This window comes from Xyrauchen texanus, chromosome 37 (genome assembly GCF_025860055.1).
Source record: "Xyrauchen texanus isolate HMW12.3.18 chromosome 37, RBS_HiC_50CHRs, whole genome shotgun sequence".
NCBI lineage: Eukaryota > Metazoa > Chordata > Actinopteri > Cypriniformes > Catostomidae > Xyrauchen > Xyrauchen texanus.
Window position 1 is genome coordinate 37,940,015 of NC_068312.1, and position 22,500 is coordinate 37,962,514.

The 22,500-nt window shown below is 43.7% G+C and overlaps 1 protein-coding gene across 2 annotated transcripts in view; it reads left to right on the forward strand.

Moving 5' to 3' along the window:
* Nucleotides 1-22,500, forward strand: part of cltcl1 (clathrin, heavy chain-like 1) — a 58,356-nt gene that overhangs the window by 4,898 nt on the left and 30,958 nt on the right. For both annotated transcript variants that reach the window (XM_052109213.1, XM_052109214.1), the window contains exons 2-10: nucleotides 9,384-9,591; nucleotides 11,421-11,689; nucleotides 14,127-14,288; nucleotides 14,476-14,589; nucleotides 14,728-14,901; nucleotides 14,990-15,187; nucleotides 17,669-17,869; nucleotides 21,538-21,690; nucleotides 21,771-21,893. In XM_052109213.1, the coding sequence (XP_051965173.1) occupies nucleotides 9,384-9,591; nucleotides 11,421-11,689; nucleotides 14,127-14,288; nucleotides 14,476-14,589; nucleotides 14,728-14,901; nucleotides 14,990-15,187; nucleotides 17,669-17,869; nucleotides 21,538-21,690; nucleotides 21,771-21,893 (1,602 nt within the window). The remainder of the gene's footprint in view (nucleotides 1-9,383; nucleotides 9,592-11,420; nucleotides 11,690-14,126; nucleotides 14,289-14,475; nucleotides 14,590-14,727; nucleotides 14,902-14,989; nucleotides 15,188-17,668; nucleotides 17,870-21,537; nucleotides 21,691-21,770; nucleotides 21,894-22,500) is intronic.

A 22,500-nucleotide genomic window follows, 5' to 3' on the forward strand; every position in this document is an offset into this window, starting at 1 on the left:
CCACACACACACACACACACGCATATGAAACACTGTACTAACACACACACACACACACACACACACACACACACGCATATGAAACACTACTAACACACACCCACACACACACACACACACACGATATGAAACACTACTAACACACACACACACACACACACACACACGACATATGAAACACTGTACTAACACACACACACACACACACACACACACATATGAAACACTGTACTAACACACACACACATATGACACACACACACACACACGCATATGAAACACTGTACTAACACACACACACACACATATGAAACACTGTACTAACACACACACACACACACATATGAAACACTGTACTAACACACACACACACACACACACACACACACATAACACTGACACACACACACACACACATGAAACACTGTACTAACACACACACACACGCATATGAAACACTGTACTAACACACACACACACACACATATGAAACACTGTACTAACACACACACACACACATATGAAACACTGTACTAACACACACACACACACACACACATATGAAACACTGTACTAACACACACACACACACAGCATATGAAACACTGTACTAACACACACACACACACATACAAACACTGTACTAATGAACACACACACATGAACACTGTACTACACACACACACACACACACGCATATGAAACACTGTACTAACACACACACACACACGCATATGAAACACTGTACTAACACACACACACACACACACATATGAAACACTGTACTAACACACACACACATATGAAACACTACTAAAACACACACACATATGAAACATTGTACTAACACACACACACATATGAAACACTGTACTAAAACACACACACATATGAAACATTGTACTAACACACACACACACACACACACACACATATGAAACACTGTACTAACACACACACACACGCATATGAAACACTGTACTAACACACACACACACACACACATATGAAACACTGTACTAACACACACACACACACACACATATGAAACATTGTACTAACACACACACACACGCACACACACATACATATGAAACACTGTACTAAAACACACACACACACACACACAAATACATATGAAACACTGTACTAAAACACACACACACACACACACACATGCATATGAAACACTGTACTAACACACACACACACACATATGAAACACTGTACTAAAACACACACACATATGAAATACTGTACTAACACACACACACACGCATATGAAACACTGTACTAACACACACACACACACACACACACACACACGCATATGAAACACTACTAACACACACCCACACACACACACACGCATATGAAACACTGTACTAACACACACACACACACACACACACACACACGCATATGAAACACTACTAACACACACACACACACACACACACACACGCATATGAAACACTACTAACACACACACACACACGCATATGAAACACTGTACTAACACACACACACACACACACACGCATATGAAACACTACTAACACACACCCACACACACACACACACACACGCATATGAAACACTACTAACACACACACACACACACACACACACACGCATATGAAACACTACTAACACACACACACACATATGAAACACTGTACTAACACACACACACACACACACACACACACACATACATATGAAACACTGTACTAAAACACACACACAAACACACACACACAAATACATATGAAACACTGTACTAAAACACACACACACACACACACACACACACACACACGCATATGAAACACTGTACTAACACACACACACACACACACATATGAAACACTGTACTAAAACACACACACATATGAAACACTGTACTAACACACACACACACACACACACACACACACACGCATATGAAACACTACTAACACACACCCACACACACACACACACACACGCATATGAAACACTGTACTAACACACACACACACACACACACACACACACGCATATGAAACACTACTAACACACACCCACACACACACACACACACGCATATGAAACACTGTACTAACACACACACACACACACACACACACACACACACACACACACACACGCATATGAAACACTACTAACACACACCCACACACACACACACACACACGCATATGAAACACTACTAACACACACCCACACACACACACACACACACGCATATGAAACACTACTAACACACACACACACACACACACACGCATATGAAACACTGTACTAACACACACACACACACACACACACACACACACACGCATATGAAACACTACTAACACACACCCACACACACACACACACACACGCATATGAAACACTACTAACACACACACACACACACACACACACACACACACGCATATGAAACACTACTAACACACACCCACACACACACACACACACACGATATGAAACACTACTAACACACACACACACACACACACACACACGCATATGAAACACTGTACTAACACACACACACACACACACACACACGATATGAAACACTACTAACACACACACACACACACACACACACACACGCATATGAAACACTACTAACACACACACACACACACACACACACGCATATGAAACACTACTAACACACACCCACACACACACACACACACGCATATGAAACACTGTACTAACACACACACACACACACACACACACACACACACGCATATGAAACACTACTAACACACACCCACACACACACACACACACACACGCATATGAAACACTACTAACACACACACACACACACACACACACACACACACGCATATGAAACACTGTACTAACACACACACACACACACACACACACACGCATATGAAACACTACTAACACACACCCACACACACACACACACACACGCATATGAAACACTACTAACACACACACACACACACACACACACACACACACACGCATATGAAACACTGTACTAACACACACACACACACGCATATGAAACACTGTACTAACACACACACACACACATACATATGAAACACTGTACTAAAACACACACACACACACACACACACACACAAATACATATGAAACACTGTACTAAAACACACACACACACACACACACGCATATGAAACACTGTACTAACACACAGACACACACACACATATGAAACACTGTACTAAAACACACACATATGAAACACTGTACTAACACACACACACACGCATATGAAACACTGTACTAACACACACACACACACACACACACACACACGCATATGAAACACTACTAACACACACCCACACACACACACACACACACGCATATGAAACACTGTACTAACACACACACACACACACACACACACACACACACACGCATATGAAACACTACTAACACACACCCACACACACACACACACACACGCATATGAAACACTACTAACACACACACACACACACACACACACACGCATATGAAACACTGTACTAACACACACACACACACACACACACACACGCATATGAAACACTACTAACACACACACACACACACACACACGCATATGAAACACTACTAACACACACACACACATATGAAACACTGTACTAACACACACACACACACACACACACACACATACATATGAAACACTGTACTAAAACACACACACACACACACACACACAAATACATATGAAACACTGTACTAAAACACACACACACACACACACACACATACATATGAAACACTGTACTAACACACACACACACACACACACGCATATGAAACACTGTACTAACAAACACACACACACACACACACATACATATGAAACACTGTACTAAAACACATACACACACACACACACACACACAAATACATATGAAACACTGTACTAAAACACATACACACACACACATACACACATACATATGAAACACTGTACTAACACACACACACACACACACACGCATATGAAACACAAAGTGTCCATTTTCACAGTCCACACTACAACGGCAAAACGGCGTTTTCAAATGTATCCACTGTGGAGTGCGTTTTCAAAAAGCTCCGTCACAATGTACGTATTTCGAGGACAAAAGCGCCGTCTCAGTGTGGACGGAAGGCCTCAGTTGCCTCCACGTCTGAGACCGTCAATCCGCGCATCTTATCATGTGGCTTGTTGGACGTAGTGCGTGTGGAGGCTTCACTCTATTCTTCGCGGCATCGACGCACAATTCACCACACGCCCCACCGAGAGCGAGAACCACATTATAGCGACCACGAGGAGGTTACCCGCTGTGACTCTACCCTCCCTAGCAACCGGGCCAATTTGGTTGCTAAGGAGACTGGAGTCACTCAGCACGCCCTGGATTCAAACTCACGACTCCAGGGGCGACTGTCCCCATCTCACCGTTTCACAGGCTGTTTTATTTGTTTTCTCTGTCATTCACAGAATGCTTTGGATTCCTCTAAACACATCTGGAAGTTGATTGAAAGCAGATGTTCGCGGTCTCCTTTAGATGTAAAGCTAGTTTAAAGGGATTTGATATGATATTTGGTTGTAACGTGTGGAATTTCATGACGCGTCTCTTGAAGACGCTATTCTAGGAAGCATCGTTGTCTCTTTTTGAGTTCTCGTTATGTCTCCCGTCGTATCCGGGTCTGAGACGTGCAGCCGATGCATTTAGGGGAAAGAATGCCAGGAATCTGCAGTCGGCAGACTTTGGGCCTCAAGCAATTCTGCGTTTCTGTGCTTGATCAACGGTGATCCACTGCTGGATTATATTAATACTGTTTTATCTCGAATGGGAATATGCTTCATATGTCTCATTTCATAATTTATTCTTCTATTCTGTATGTTGCTTGTGCTTTTGTGTGAGCTCGTTTAGGGTTATTTATGCAGTGTCATTTGTCTCTGTCCTGATTGGCTGGTGATGTTGAGCTGTAACCCAATAGAGACTCAGCTAATAAAGTTATGAGCTGACAAACAGAGACCTTTCTCAGATATGACACACCGCCTCCACACGCACACACGCACACATCTGAAGTGAATCAAATCATGTTTCTGATGTACATTGTATCTCTGCTGAAATGTAAAGTGGCTTTGATCTTCATGTTAACTGACAGTGGAGTCTGAGTCATACTGATGCATCAAGGAGCATGAAACAAGATACGTACGCCAATAGTATTAATAATTCATGTAATAATGCACACTGCTCTCGTTCCATTTCTTTCTCAACTCGTGTCAATTTTAAAGTTGCTTCAGCCGGTACCCGCCTCCTCCTTGCCCATCCTTGAACTGTTACAGTGGTGTCGAGACCTGGGAGGGAGGAGGGATGCGCTGTCGTGAAGTCCTTACCGCTGCCATCCACCAGGGGAGCAGCCGCGGCCGTCTGCCTGGGGACGGTGGGGTCGCTGCCGGCCGGCGAGAGCCGTAGGAACCGCTGCCGTCTGCTAAAGAAGGGGATGAGCGGTTCCGTCCACCAGGGTCTGGAGGACTCGCTGCTGTCCGCTGGGGGAGGAGCGAGCTGGCATACGCCAGGGGGCAGAGGAGCGGTTGAGGACTGGGCGACAGTGCATCCGTGAGCCGGCTCTCTCTCTCTTTGTGTCTCCGATCGCCTTTTCCCTCTCCCCTCGTCTCTCCCCCTGGTTCACAGGAGGCGGGGTGGACCACCGGCTGACAAAAAGACCGAAAGGGCAGCGTCTCCCCTCCAGAGAGAGTTAAGGGTGGGGTTAGTCAGACCGGTGGCGCTCCGGCCTGCATCGGGCGGGGGAGGAGTGTGACGAGGAGCAGGTCAACAGTCCATATTTCTATTCTTTTAATCCATTCCATACAGTCCATTTACACAACCAACTTATTATAAATATCCTGTCTTTGTTTACATCACTGGTGTTTGAGGGAATGGACTGTATAATAGCACGCAGACGGTGCAATAACCGGAGAAGAACCGCAGAATGAACTATTTGCGGGTGCAATGTCGCCAAACCTATTTGCGTCTAGACTCGCACATCAATACCAAAACTTCATGGCCATGCTCACTGACTTTGTGTGTTTGACTTATGGCATAGCGCTGCACTTAGCGCTCTTAAAGTAGGACCCTAAAACGAATAAAGAAACTAAACAAGCAATACAAATAATAGAACAGTTGCAAATTAAAATAACAGTGCTTGAAAACGGCATTATCACAGAGCTTTTTACGTTCAATAAGACATAACTGACTGTGTTTACATTAATACCTGACCAAGGTTATGGGTGTTTTTAAAGTGCATTTTACCACTTTACCAGGCGCGTGTCGTCTCAACTCTGCAAACGTTCTCAGAAATGTGCGGAGACCGAATCTATATATCCATTTGACTTTATCTATCTGTCTGTTTGTCTACTGTATCTCTTACTCCCTCTGTTAGTTTGAATGTGATTACTGAGAGAATATTATCTCATCAGTGTTGCAATAATGAATCCCTGCAGTTCAGATAGAGAGCGAGAGAGAGAGAGAGAGAGCGAGCGAGAGCGAGAGAGAGACGAGAGAGAGTGACCAAACAGTGATGCGCCCATTTACACACACACACACACACACACACACACACACACACACACTCACACACACACCACTGAAAGTATATACACTTTTTTTTTCCCACACTTATTCAATACAGAATTTGTTCTACTCTGTTATTTTTCATGCTCATATAAATGCTTTGGCAATACAATGTACAATTTGTCATGCCAATAAAGCTCAATTGAATTGAATTGACAAATTGAGAGGAGAGAGAGAGAGAGAGCAGAGAGAGAGAGAGAGAGAGAGAGCGGCGAGTGAGAGTTAGAGAAAGATGCTTTGGCAATATTGTAGGTAAACACAATCATGCCAATAAAGTACTTTTAAATTGAAATAGAGAGAGAGAGAGAGGCGAGAGAGCGACAGAGAGAGATAGAGATAGAGAGAGCGAGAGAGACAGAGAGAGAGAGAGAGAGAGGCGAGAGAGAGAGGAGAGAGAGCGAAAGAGAGAGAGGTGAGAGAGGCAGAGAGAGAGAGAGACAGAGAGAGAGAGAGAGAGAGAGAGAGAGAGAGGTGAGAGAGGCAGAGAGAGAGAGAGACAGAGAGAGAGAGAGGTGAGAGAGGCAGAGAGAGAGAGAGACAGAGAGAGAGCGAGAGAGAGAGAGGTGAGAGAGGCAGAGAGAGAGAGAGACAGAGAGAGAGGAGAGAGAGGCGAGAGAGAGAGGAGAGAGAGCGAGAGAGAGAGAGGTGAGAGAGAGGAGAGAGAGAGAGAGAGAGAGAGAATGGTTTCATTCATCAAACACTGTCTCTCGACGGTCAGGAAATGACTTTAACTCTTTCTCATTAAAATCTGCCTCTATGTGTTTGTGGACATCTGGAGCTTTCTGCCCCCCTACGCCCCGAGTGTCCTGTGGGAGCCGTTCTAATGTGATATACGGCCCCCAAGCTTTAGCTTGATATTGAAAGTCAACATGGAACAGCAGTTGCAACCCATTTAGCTTGCGTAGTGTGAAATGGATTTATAATGAGAGGAAAATACAGGGCAGGGCTTGATTTTATCCATCAGGAGTGGATTGGATGCTGAAAGTGGTTCATAACTAAAATACTTGAGTATTAGTGACCACTGACCACATGTGATCGCTCAAAATGTATCTTAATACCACGTGTAAACGGGGTCTAACAGGCATGCTTTTGTTTGAATGATGGAGTCAGAAATGCTGAGACGTGGAGGAGAGGGAGTTGTAGGTGTCGTTTATTTTCTCTGACTCAGTGTGTGTGTGTGTGTGAGTGTGTGTGTGTGTGTGTGTGTGTGTGTGTGTGTGTGTCTTCTGGCTCCTTGCGTAAGCAGTATATTCCAGTAAGACAGCAGGTTTTCATTAAGTCTGTCTGTCACAGTAGTGAATCATCATGGGTTGATGATTCACTACGTCATCAACCCATTATCAATGAATGCATGCCCCCCCCACCCCCCACCCCCGCATGCATTCATTATGCATGGTAGGGCTGGGCGATATGACAATATATATCGTCATGAGGATATAAAGTATCGATATAGATTTTGCTATATCGACGTGTATATCCATTTGCAAAATTTAAAAAATATTCTGCGACTGCCCAATCAAATTCAATTACGCTCATCTCCTGGGGCGGCTGTGGCTCAGTTGGTAGAGTGGGTCGACCACAAATCGCAGGGTTGGTGGTTCGATTCCCGGCCCACGTGACTCCACATGCCGAAGTGTCGTTGGGTAAGACACTGAACCCCAAGTTGCTCCCAATATCAGGCTAGCACCTTGCATTGCAGCTCTGCTGCCATTGGTGTGTGAATGTGTGAATGAGTCACAGTGTAAAGCGCTTTGAATACCGTTAAGGTTAAAAAGGCGCTATATAAGTGCAGACCACTTACCATCTCGCGTTCTGCATGTTATAAGTGCTTAATACGCTTCTCATCTGACGAGTGTATCGGTTTTGTGAGCATCGAGTCCGGCATGCTTCCTGATATTTGCAGAGAGCGCAGATCACGATCACGTCCGCTACTTCATTTTTAACTTGAGGAGCTGGTTATTAAAACAGGTGCCACATCTACAGTACGGTGCAAAAGTTGTAGGCACTTGGCAAAAATGTTGCATAGTGCGGAAGTCTTCAAAAATAATGATATATGTAGTTTTCATTTATCAATAAACATCATATAAAGTCCAGTAAACATAAAAAAAAGCTAAATCATTATTTGGTTTTACCACCTTTGCCCACCTTTGCACCAATTATCCTAGATACACCTGGACACTGTTTTTCATGGTTGTTGTTAGATAGGATGTTCCAAGCGCCACAATTCTTCTATTTCGGCTGTGTCAATTGCTTCTGTCTCTTCATGCAATCTCAGACTGACTCGATGTTCAGTGGGGGGCACTGTGGGGGCACTGCCATCTGTTGCAGGGCTCCCTGTTGTTCTATTCTAATCTTTTCTATTTGCAGAAGGAATGTTTGGGAGACTAACATTTATATTTCCTATTGACACACTAAAGTTGAAGATATAAATAACCATCTTAAGACAAATGCTTTTGTGAAACATCTTATGTATATATATAATAATGTGTCTGAAGTGTTGAAAGTGCCCATAGTTGAAGAAACACACATATATTTCTGAAATGAAGTGGAACCAAGCTAAAGCAACTGGTCAAATATCTTGTAGCATGCTGCTGTGATGGTCGCAGCTGGTTAGGACAAAAACTGTCAGAGAGCTAGAACTGCTTGATGAGTTTGGATGTGGTGTTAAAGGTCTCACGTGTCATTCTGCGTGTCTCTCTCGTCCTCCAGCTGCAGACTCTGGGAGTGAATGCGGCCAGCATCAGCTTCAGCTGTTTGACGATGGAGTCCGACCACTTCATCTGTATCAGAGAGAAGGTGGGCGAACAGAACCAGGTGGTCATCGTCGACCTGAGCGACCCCACCAACCCAATCCGACGACCCATAACAGCAGACAGCGCCATCATGAACCCCGCCAGCAAAGTCATCGCGCTGAAAGGTGCCAATCCACACTTGTGTTGTACCTACAATTTTATAAGCTTCATTATGCAAAATAAGTCAGTTGCAGGTTGTGTATTTTCGTTCCAATCAACTAGGCCTAAATTAAACTTCTGGCTCTAACCACCTGCTCTCTGCTCTTGTTAAAGACGGTGAATTTGTCCGTAACTCTCTCTTCTGGAATGATGCATGAGTGAGCATGAATTTACGGCAAGTTTTCGGCAAGGTTGGCTAGTCCTTTTGACTACAGTCTGGGCTTTTTTTGTCCAGTTTTTGTGTTTCGTACATATTTTCTTTAATAAAGTATATTGAAGAGCTGTGACCATCTTCATTTGGGTTCTACCTGACAAAAAACTGATCTGAAGATTCCAGCCAGATTTGAACCCAGCAGACAGTCATGGGTCTGCTCCTTCACCCAGCTTCTGTCCAGCAGGAACCTGTTTCCAAAGGCACAGCTCCTAACATTGAGTTTTTGGGCTGCCAAAAAGATGCCAGTTTTTGACATCTGCTGCTGCCCACCAGGCGGCCGAGGAGCACGCTGCTGACCACCAGGAGAAGTAGGAGGAGGAGGAGGCGGATTCCCCGGTCCATGTCAGCTGCAGCTCGCCAGGAGTGGTCCGAGCCCTTTGCAGCTCACCAGGAGGTGTCAGAATCTGTTGCAGTTTACTTGGTGGCCATCAACAACCCACCTACCATCTCAGTTACTGCCAACCACCTTTGCCCACCTTTGCACCAATTATCCTAGATACACCTGGACACTGTTTTTCTTGGTTGTTGTTAGATAGGATGTTCCAAGCACCACAATTCTTCTATTTCGGCTGTCTCAATTGCTTCTGTCTCTTTATGTAATCTCAGACTGACTCGCCGCCCAATCTGACCCCTACCCTGCAGCCGCCGCCCATCCTGACCCCTCACCAGTGGCCACTGCCCTGCCTGATCCCTCCTCAGTGGCTGCTGCCCAGTCCAATCTGTGCCCAACGGCAGCCTCCACCCAGTCCAACCTCTGCCCAGTGTGTCCTCGGCCCACCACTGCCAGACAGTCCGTCCTCTGCCCAGTGGCCACAGCTGCCCAGTCGGACCTCTGCCCAACGGCCGCCGCCGCCCTCCTTCCTGACCCCTGCCCAGCGGCCGCTGCCCTGCCTGACCCCTGCTCACTGGATGCCACCCTCCCTTACCTCTGCCCAGCTGTCACTGCCCTGCCTCATCTTTGTCCTCAAACCTCCTCCCTGGCCACCGGACCCCACCCCCTTCCTCAAGCCTCTTCCATGGCCACCGGACACCACCCCCTACTTGGACATTCCCAGGCCGCCAGACCCCACCCCCTTACTGGAGCCTCCCCCTTGCCCCCCCATGTCTTGACACCTCATTTCACTGATATCCATTTATTTTCTCCACCTGTTCTCTTCGTTTCCTTCTTGATTATTCTCTCTCTATATTTCCCTCGTGTCCTCTTTTGCTATGATTCTTCCCCTGTTTCTCACCCTGTCAGTAATGTTTGGACTTTTGGGTTTTGTTTGTAGTTCTTCTGTTGTGTTTTGTTTTCATTTGGGTTTTTGCCCTCCCATGGATAGTTTTTGTTTCCAGTCCTTTTGACTTTGTTTTGTTTTTGTGTTTTTTTTAATACATATTTTCTTTATAGTATATTGAAGAGCTGCAACCATCTTCATTTGGGTTCTACCTGACAAAAACCTGACAGTAACGCTATATGATTTAAATGTAAACACCGTTGATACTGAATTAAGTTTTTAGTCTTTTAGGTCAATATGAAACTGTTATAGGTAACGTCTACATGCCAAAAGTCAGAGTCACTCTCTCTCTCTGTTGTCACAGCGGCTCGGACGCTCCAGATCTTCAACATGGAGATGAGGAGCAAAGTTAAAGCTCACACCATGGCAGATGAAGTGTTGTTCTGGAAGTGGATCTCTGTGAACACGATCGCCCTGGTTACCGACACTGCCGTCTATCACTGGAGCATGGAGGGAGACTCTCAGCCAATCAAAATGTTTGATCGTCACGCCAGTTTGGCAGGATGTCAGATTATCAACTACAGAACAGACGAACAGCAGAAATGGCTGCTACTCATAGGAATATCAGCACAGGTGTGTGTGTGTGTGTGTGTGTGTGTGTGTGTGTGTGTGTGTGTGTTTTGGTAATACTTCATCTTTTAGTGACTTACAATTTCACTTTGAAGTAAGGATGCACAAAATCTGCACACGTCAAATCATTTTCTACTCTAAATGTGGGTGAAAATTTGCAGAATGGATTTTAAGATGGTAAAACTTTATATTGGTATACACAGTAGCACTGCATTTTTAGACACTCTGTCAATTTGCAAAGAACTGTTATGGGAATACTCTGGGTTCAATGCAAGTTAAGCTCAATCAACAGCACTTGTGGAATAATACTGATTACCACCAAAATTAAGCACTAATGTGTGTTCCAGTGAGACACTTACAGTGGAAGTCAATGGGGTTTAATCTGTAAATGTTAAAATACTCACTGTTTCTAAAGTATAGACACAAGACATAAACAATATGATTTTACTGTCATTAAATCACTTGCCAAACTTTCCTGTTTAAAGTTATATCTGATTTTAAAACTTTGTTGCCATGACGACATACCACTGTAAAGCCTTATGCCGTAAAATGACCAAAAAAACATATTTAACACATTAAACAAAAAAACGATTTAACCTCCTGAGACCCGAGTTTGACTGCTGTGTGCATTTTCCATTTCCCTTTTTGATTTGTAACTTAAGCAACTATTAAACATGTACAAAAACAATTCTAGAGCAAATCATTTTCCTAAAAAATGTATGTCTACATATGTGCACATTGGAAGTAAGTTGTGAAATTTTAAGAAACACCAAGCTATAGAAAGTCAGAATTTTTTTTTCATCAAAACTTTGGATTGGATTTTAGGAATGAATGCACTTAACTGCATAGATAGCTATAGGATGCTCCCTTGCTCCCTATGTAGTGAATGACTTAACCTCCAGTGTGCTGTCTGTCTGCACTGGTCTCAGAACAGTTATAGGAGAGCTATAGGATGCTCCCTTGATCCCTATGTAGTGCATGACTTAACCTCGGTGTGCTGTCTGTCTGCACTGGTCTCAGAACAGTTATAGGAGAGCTATAGGATGCTCCCTTGATCCCTATGTAGTGCATGACTTAACCTCAAGTGTGCTGTCTGTCTGCACTGGTCTCAGAACAGTTATAGGAGAGCTATAGGATGCTCCCTTGCTCCCTATGTAGTGAATGACTTAACCTCAAGTGTGCTGTCTGTCTGCACTGGTCTCAGAACAGTTATAGGAGAGCTATAGGATGCTCCCTTGCTCCCTATTTAGTGATTGACTTAACCTCCAGTGTGCTGTCTGTCTGCACTGGTCTCAGAACAGTTATAGGAGAGCTATAGGATGCTCCCTTGCTCCCTATGTAGTGAATGACTTAACCTCCAGTGTGCTGTCTGTCTGCACTGGTCTCAGAACAGTTATAGGAGAGCTATAGGATGCTCCCTTGATCCCTATGTAGTGCATGACTTAACCTCGGTGTGCTGTCTGTCTGCACTGGTCTCAGAACAGTTATAGGAGAGCTATAGGATGCTCCCTTGCTCCCTATGTAGTGAATGACTTAACCTCCAGTGTGCTGTCTGTCTGCACTGGTCTCAGAACAGTTATAGGAGAGCTATAGGATGCTCCCTTGATCCCTATGTAGTACATGACTTAACCTCGGTGTGCTGTCTGTCTGCACTGGTCTCAGAACAGTTATAGGAGAGCTATAGGATGCTCCCTTGCTCCCTATTTAGTGCATGACTTAACCTCAAGTGTGCTGTCTGTCTGCACTGGTCTCAGAACAGTTATAGGAGAGCTATAGGATGCTCCCTTGCTCCCTATGTAGTGAATGACTTAACCTCAAGTGTGCTGTCTGTCTGCACTGGTCTCAGAACAGTTATAGGAGAGCTATAGGATGCTCCCTTGCTCCCTATTTAGTGATTGACTTAACCTCCAGTGTGCTGTCTGTCTGCACTGGTCTCAGAACAGTTATAGGAGAGCTATAGGATGCTCCCTTGCTCCCTATTTAGTGATTGACTTAACCTCCAGTGTGCTGTCTGTCTGCACTGGTCTCAGAACAGTTATAGGAGAGCTATAGGATGCTCCCTTGCTCCCTATTTAGTGATTGACTTAACCTCCAGTGTGCTGTCTGTCTGCACTGGTCTCAGAACAGTTTGAAATGCACCTTATTTTCATCCTAACTCCATATAAAGCCTCTGAAAGCAACATTTTCATCTTTTGGATGAATACATTGATTCTCAATGCACATTGGCTGTCAACTTTATGCCACAAATGCTGTCGATTGAGCTTAACATGTACTAAACCCGGAACATTCCTTTAAAATACAATTGTTTTAAAAACCTGTAATTACATTGGCTGTAATGTGGAAATACTTCTATTACAATTGGTATCAGTCAGAATTTGTGTATGCACCTGTACAGTTACTGGATATCTGAACGTCTCTTGCTGTGTTTTGGGTCCTGCAGCAGAATCGGGTCGTTGGCATGATGCAGTTGTACTCTGTGGATCGCAAAGTGTCTCAGCCCATCGAGGGTCACGCCGGAGCGTTTGGACTCTATAAACTGGAGGGAAACCCAAACACTTCAACACTCTTCTGTTTTGCTGTCAGGGGTCAGGCTGGAGGCAAGGTGAAATTATGCATATGGCTTTTGAACTGTGAAAAGACATGTTTGAGACTTTATTGCTGCACTCTTCTGCTCCATCGGTACATACTATAGTGCTAGTCAATGAATTATTCGCTTATTTGGAGCTGAGCATCTGATGTATGTTTGTTTGGTTCCGTTTGGAGTTCGTTTTCTGTGTTGTCTGTTGTAGCTTCACATCATTGAGGTGGGACAACCTCAGACAGGTAACCAGGCGTACATTAAGAAAGCAGTGGATGTGTTTTTCCCACCTGAGGCGCAGACGGACTTCCCTGTGGCCATGCAGGTGACAGTGACTTCAAATATATTCAGATCAGATACAACGTTTTTGGAAGATGCATCCAAGAGAGTTTTTATAACACCAGCCCTGTGTTTCTCTCTCTCTCTCTCTCTCTCTCTCTCTCTCTCTCTCTCTTTGTCTCAGATCGGTACTAAACATGGTGTTATCTACCTCATCACTAAGTATGGTTATTTTCACATGTATGATCTAGAGTCTGGAGTGTGTATTTACATGAACCGCATCAGCGCTGAAACTATATTCGTCACGGCCGCTCACGAGAGTACATCTGGAATCATCGGAGTCAACAAGAAGGGACAGGTACACATCGAGAAATATCATTTATAAAAACTCTAGAAGAGACATATGTTTGAGAACATATTAATGTTGTTGTATGATGCGTGTACAGGTTCTGTCAGTGTGTGTCGAAGAGGAGAACATTGTGAATTATGTGACTAGTATGCTGCAGAATCCAGAGCTGGCATTGCGGATGGCGTTACGCAGCGATCTTCCCGGAGCTGAAGAGCTCTTCACACACAAATTTAACACTCACTTCTCACAGGGAAACTACACCGAGGCAGCCAAAATCGCTGCTTCAGCTCCCAAGGTAATAAACAACATGCCTGGCAGGAACGTGCAGATCTAAAAACCAGCAGTGTTGTGTCTGTTACCTTAACTTCAATACCGGTTGCTAAACGATACTTTTTTCGATACCAATTTTATGAAATCCATTTTAACAAGATCAAAATAAACTTTGGTTTTATTTTTTCAGTTTGTTGAATTTTTTTACAGACTCAAAGACTCATCTCATGAGCCTTCTGGTCTCCTCATGCCAGGGTCGGCAGAGGCTATAACATTAATGTGAAGAGGAAAAAAAACAAAACAATAAAGCTAAACTGTTAATTCAGCCGACCCTAAGGATAAGTACTGTTTAACAAGATAACTAGTTTAATGTACGTTAAACTTGATCAGTTACTGTAAATCTTAAAGCATTTTTAGCATCGATTTAGCTAGCTATCTATAGCCATACATCCAACCAATATCTAACGTTACGTTGGTCCCAGTTTATAGGACTGTCACCGCGCACAGAAACGTTAATTTAACTAGTACACAAGCATGTACCACTACAAGTTAGGCGATTTTGTTTGTTGGTTGGTTTGCTAAATGTTAACCTTACCTGTCGGAGTGCCAGTCATAGCGCCGCTGCATTCATCAGTAGTTTTGGAAGAGGACTCGTGTGGTGGGCATGTTGAAGGAAGCTCTGTGGCAGAAGGACACTGAGAGGAAGACTGCACCGGCTCGGTCTTCTTGCAGTCGAAGACAGAGCAACTTTCTGCTCTTAAGTATATTCCATGCACTGTCAAGTGCTTCATCAGATTTGTCGTGTTGCCAGTCTTAGCAGCAATTATCTTATCGCAAATATTGCATCGCGCGCTGTTGTCATCGAGCTTGGTGAAATGTAGACACACTTTTGATCTTTTCCACATCTATCACATGTATGGGGTTTGAGATGCATACACACTACAGCCTCACGTGTGAGCCGCGTCTCTGGGTGTAACCGAAAAAAACTCGTGTTTTTCCTAGATGCCTAATCACAGCCAATCACCAGCACGTTTAGATTTGGGCACATCTAGCATGCTACATGCTTACCACTAACGTTGACGAGATTAATCCCTTAAGCTGCGTACACACTGCCAGTGACCTTATCACTGCAGGTCACCAGTGGCTGACGGTTAGGTCGCTAGTGGGCGTTCCCATTACTGGTTGCCTAGTAATGTTTATAAATGACATTCATGGATGCCATTCTATTGCTGTTGACAGCAAATCAGTTTTCTTGCCGCTAAAAACAAACATTTTGGAGGGAAAAGACTAAATATAAATGGAATCAGTACATAAAATGCTTTATATCAAAGATGAATGAGAAACAAGGCGTACTCTTTGCCATAGCGGCTGTTTATTTGCGGAGAAAACGCAACCGCCGGTCTGTCTGGGTCCACAAAACCATTAAATCTCGGAGTCAGCACGGTGAGTACCACCGGCTGGTGCAGGAGATGCGGCTGGATGAAGTCCAGTTCCAGCAGTACTTCAGGCTTGACAGGACCCAGTTTGATGAGCTGCTGCAGATGAGCTGGACCCACCCCCTGATCTTTCCATTACTGCAGGAGCTGAGAGAGAGAGAAGGATCACGTGAGCTCTACCATCTTCTCTCGTATTGGCTGTCGCTTCTGTAAGTCGCTCTTCATTTGAATAAAGTTAAACTTGTCTCAACTTTGTCGCGTCGCTAGACACGCCCACATCTGGTCGCCAACGGTCGCAACAGCTCGTGTCGCCAGAAGTCGCTGTGCTCTCATTGAAAATGAATGGGATGGAGTATTTTAGAGCTCCTTGGTACAGGCAACAAACCAAACACGGCCATTGTACAAAGAGGCCTCGGATTGTTCATGGCAGGCAGCAGATGACCTAACCCTATCTTCACCCTATGGAGTAGCTTCCCAGGAACAACTCGAGACACCTTCGTGAAACCACATTCAAGCTTGCCTGACACCAGCGACTGCACAAGATGAGGATGCGTTCTTGTGTTCAAACACAGCTGGACAGAGCACAATTCCAAAAGCAGCAGTCGCAAGACGAGATTTTATACGTTTCAAACTTCATTGAACGTGACACAACCAAAGTGAGATGCTCAAAAAGCGTCAGTGTGACGCAGGTGTACATCGCCACGTCCTTTGACAAGACATTATAATGACTCTATTTTGCACAGATTGACAAACTGAAATGCCAATTGTATTTCTGTGTACAGTAGGCCAGTGACAAGAAAATAAAGCAAACTTTTTGTATTGCCTTATCAATGCTTTACTCATCTGCCACAATAATGTAATGCATGTTAACTATCTGAATTATAGTTTTAATAATATATGTTATATTTATAATTATTTAAATATTGCTATTTATTATTATTGAATCATTATATATTGAATTATTATTATATCAGGAGTAATTATAAATGCAACAATTTAAAACAAAACATTTACAACATTGTTGTTCCTGAATTCCCTCTCTCTCTCTCTCTGTTTATAAAAATGTTTAGGGCGTTTTGCGTACGGCAGATACCATCCGCAGGTTCCAGTCCGTCCCGACTCAGGGCGCTCAGGCATCTCCATTGCTGCAGTATTTCGGCGTTCTATTGGATCGCGGGCAGCTGAACAAACTAGAGTCAGTGGAGCTATGCAGACCCGTGCTACAGCAGGGACGAACACAACTGGTGGAGAAATGGCTCAAAGGAGAGAAGGTACAGAAACTGCTGTCGATAGGATAACCAGCCCCACCAGGAGTTTGTTATCTTGCAATCAAAAGAATTAAAACCTGTCAAGTAAAAATGTGTCATACAAAGTTTAACAACATCTACAGTATAGGACTGCCAAGTTCTCACAGTGGCTGGAGTAGTAAAGATGCTAGCACAGAAGAAAGAGACAGACAAGGAGTTTTTTCTTTACATTAAGTGCAGGTTAAATGCAGTAGTAAGTGCAGTTAGTGTGGTTTGGTTAAGTGCTCGTGGAACAGATGTGTTTTCAACTGGTTCTTGAATGTTGAGGAGGTAACAGCTGATCGTGTGGAGGTTGGAAGTTCATTCCAAAATAGACTTTGAGCCTCTTTGTGATGGGACCACCAGGTGTCACTAGTTAATAGACCGCAGAAAGCGAGTTGGAGCACAGACCTGAAGAAGTGAATTGAAGTAAGAGTGTACTGTTCCATTAGCTATCCTGAAAGCGAGAGTCAAAACCTTGAATTTGATGCGGGCAGCTACAGGTAGCCAATAGCGTGAAATCAAGAGTGGAGGGACATGAGCCCATTTCACTGCTGCATTCTGGACTATCTGCAGTGACTTAATTGTGTTAGCTGAAAGACCAGCCAAGAGAGCATTGCAGTAGTCCTGTCTTGAAATGACCAGAGCTTGGACCAGGAGCTGTGTAGCATATTCCGACAGGAAAGGTCTGATTTTCTTGATGTTGTCAAGCGCGAATCTGCAAAATCAGGCGCTTGATGAGATGCATGCTGTGAAAGCTGGTCATCTACCACCACTCTCAAGTTCTGGGCTGTTCTTGTAGTTGTAGTTGAACCAAGATGAATAGTGAGGTTGTGGTCAACAGATGGGTTGGCTGGGATCACAAGGAGTTCTGTCTTGGCAAGGTTGAGCTGAAGGTGTCGTTCCATCATCCAGGCCGAAATGTCCAATAGGCAGGCAGAGATACAAGCTGAGACAATAGGGTCATCAGGCTGGAACGACAGGTTGAGCTGCATATCATCTGCGTAGCAATTGTAGGAGAAGCCATGTGCCTCAATGAGAGTGATGTTGTGTACATCGAGAAGAGGGGTCCAAACACTGATCCTTGAGGAAACCCAGTGGTCAGCTGGGGTATGACTCAAACCATCCAAGCGCAGTTCCTGCATTCAGAGATAATGTTCTTCTCATCACAATTGTAATGAGCGGTTATCTGAGTTACTGTAGACTTTATCAGTTCAAACCAGCCTGGCCATTCTCTGATGTCCTCTCTCATCAACAAGTGTTTCCATCCACAGAACTGCCGCTCACTGGATGTTTTTGGTTTTTGGCTCCATTCAGAGTAAATTCTAGAGACTGTTGTGTGTGAAAATCCCAGAAATACTCAAACCAGCCCGTCTGCCACCAACAAACATGCCACGGTCCAAATCACTGAGATCATTTTTTAACCCCATTCTGATGGTTGATGTGAACATTAACTGAAGCTGACCCGTATTTGCATGATTATATGCACTGCACTGCTGCCACACGATCGGCTGATTAGATAATCGCATGGGTGATTGTTGGTGCCAGACGGGCTAGTTTGAGTATTTCTGTAATAGTTGATACATTTACAGTGCAAATTCTGGTTCCTCCAGGGATGCTTGTGCATCAGCATTAGACGCTGTAAATGTCCCGCCCTTAAGTATGATTGGTCAGCAAATATCATATCGCGTCTGAAATTAACGTTCTGATTGGTGGATCGGTTTAGTCGGACCGCAGCTCCGTGCACATTTAGAGAGAATCTTTGTACACTTAAAAAACAAACAATTCACTCAATGTTGCTGCGGTATCACGCTATTAAATTTAAAATGATCCAGGTCAAAAGCCTACTTGTTGTTGTGGCGGCCATGATATCATCACTTGTTTTAGGTGGGCATATGCAAAATCCTAAGAAAGATGGGTGGGCTTACGGCGTATGTCTGCGTATGCCCTAGACTACACTACTGAAAGTTTCCTACATAAACCTCTACAGAAAGCAACATCAGATAATTAAAGATCCATTTAAATCAATACATTGTTCACAAGTTGAACTCTTTTCCATTTGAAAGTGAGCTATGGCTGAAGTTTGAACTGCAAAACAGAGGGTTGCTACAGATAGCTTAATCACCTAAATATTGCTCTTATGAGTCAGTTCTTTTCACTTAATGGACAGATCCATCAGAATGACTCAGTGAATCATTCTGAATCAAAACAAAACTTTCCAGGAATCACAGGCAACTTGAAAAATCCTGGAATTTCATCAGTCAAAAAGTGTGGGAACACAAACACAAAAACAGCATCACAATCTTTAATGAAAGCTTCTGAAAATGTAGTAATTTTGAGCCACAAAAATAAATAAAAGCATATGCAAGATCCTGGTGGGGCAATGTAAGATGGGGAAATTGTTTGAAAATAGTAAAATTTTTGCAATTCTGTTTGATGACACTACGGCTGCACCTCACCTTCAACCCTTATGTTGTGTTCATTTTGTGCTAACACGTTTTGAGTTCCCGGTCAAAAATGACCGGCTCAATAAATCTCTCATATTGCATATATTATCACAAAATACTGGATTAGATATTTATATCAACTTCTTTTTTAGTAATTATGACATAATAGAATACAAAGTAGTATTTTTTGTTAAAATTTCCCTTATTACATCCTAAAACATACATATAACATAGACAATGACATATCGTAACTTACAGCAGACTATCCCGATTCAAACGAGCCCAAACGCAACATGATATGATGAGGAGATCTTGAAATATTCCTCAAAGAGTGAACATGGAAAGATGAAGCACAAAAGGATACTCTACACACATTGTGTGCACAAACACACATCCATATATGTAGTAAATGGTCTGGACTTATATAGTGAATTTTCTAATCTTAGAGGTAACCAAAGCGCTTTACACTCTGACACACACACACACACACACACACACACACACACACACACACACACACACACACACACACACACGTAGTGTTTCCATGTTTTATGGGGACTTTCCATAGACATAATGGTTTTTATACTGTACAAACTTTATATTCTATCCCCTAAACCTAACCCTACCCCTAAACCTAACCCTCACAGCATTTTTACATTTTCAAAAAACATAATTTAGTATGATTTATAAGCTGTTTTCCTCATGGGGACCGACAAAATGTCCCCACAAGATCAAACATTTCGGGTTTTACTATCCAGTGATAAATACAGGCTCACACACACACACACACACACACACACACACACACACACACACCCCAATGGTGGCATGTAAGGTGCTAGTCTGCCATTGGGAGCAATTTGGGGTTCAGTGTCTTGCCCAAGGACACTTCTGCATGTGGAGTCATGTGGGCTGGAACTCAAACCGCCAACCCTGAGATTAGTGGCCGACTCGCTCTACCACCTGAGCCACAGCAACCCCATGTGCTCATCTAAATCCGTTCATTTCCTATGGCCGGTCATTTGTGACCGGGAACACAACAAGTGCAATAAAGAAAATGGTCAAAATTTGTTTTGTGTTTTCAGGTACCGTAGTACAAAAAAAATGGTAAGAAACAATAAAGTTGTCCGGGTCAAAATGACACAACATAAGGGTTAAATATATGCATTTGTAATTGTTGTTTTTTCACATGATGTCCTACAGTTGGAGTGCTCAGAAGAGTTGGGTGATCTGGTGAAAGCCGCTGACATCACGCTAGCTCTCAGTGTTTATCTCCGCGCAAACGTTCCAGTTAAAGTCATTCAGTGCTTCGCTGAGACCGGACAGTTCCAGAAGATTGTTCTCTATGCTAAAAAGGTACCAGCGTTCCTCAATAACACATGACCTTTTCTATCTCCTCTGGTGGATTTGGATTGACCGTGTTGTTTTTGGGGCAGATGGGATGTTCTCCAGACTGGCTGATGTTGTTGAGGAGCGTGATGACATCTGGACCAGATCAGGGGCTTCAGTTCGCTCAGATGTTGGTTCAGGATGAAGAACCGCTGGTCAACATCAGCAAGGTAACTAATAAACAAATGTTCATGGAAGTCTCAGAGTTGCAATTTTTGCTATTGTTATATATGTGCTGTGTATATATAGGCACTGCCCCCTTATGCACGCCCTTGGCGATGGGCCTGAGGGAAATAAACATAAACATTTGAATATTTATAGCGTGAAAATTATTTTTGTTTCTTTTTTCTCTCTCCTTTTCTCCCCAATTTGGAACAGCCAATCCCCAATGCGCTCTAAGTCCTCGTGGTGGCTTGTTGAGCGCGTTACCGTGGAGACATAGTGCATGTGGAGGCTTCACGCTATTCTCCGCGGCATCCACACCCAACTCGCCACGCGCCCCACAGAGAGCGAGAACCACATTATAGCGACCACGAGGAGGTTACCCCATGTGACTCTACCCTCCCTAGCAACCGGGCCAATTTGGTTGCTAAGGAGACCTGGCTGGTCACTCAGTACGCCCTGGATTAAAACTCACGACTCCAGCGGTGATAGTCAGCGTCAATACTCGCTGAGATACCCAGACCCCTTGAAAATGATTTCTATATATTGATCCAATATTACGACCGTCAGTTTTGTACAATTTTACCCATAATAAACTTTGTTCAAAAGTTAGTA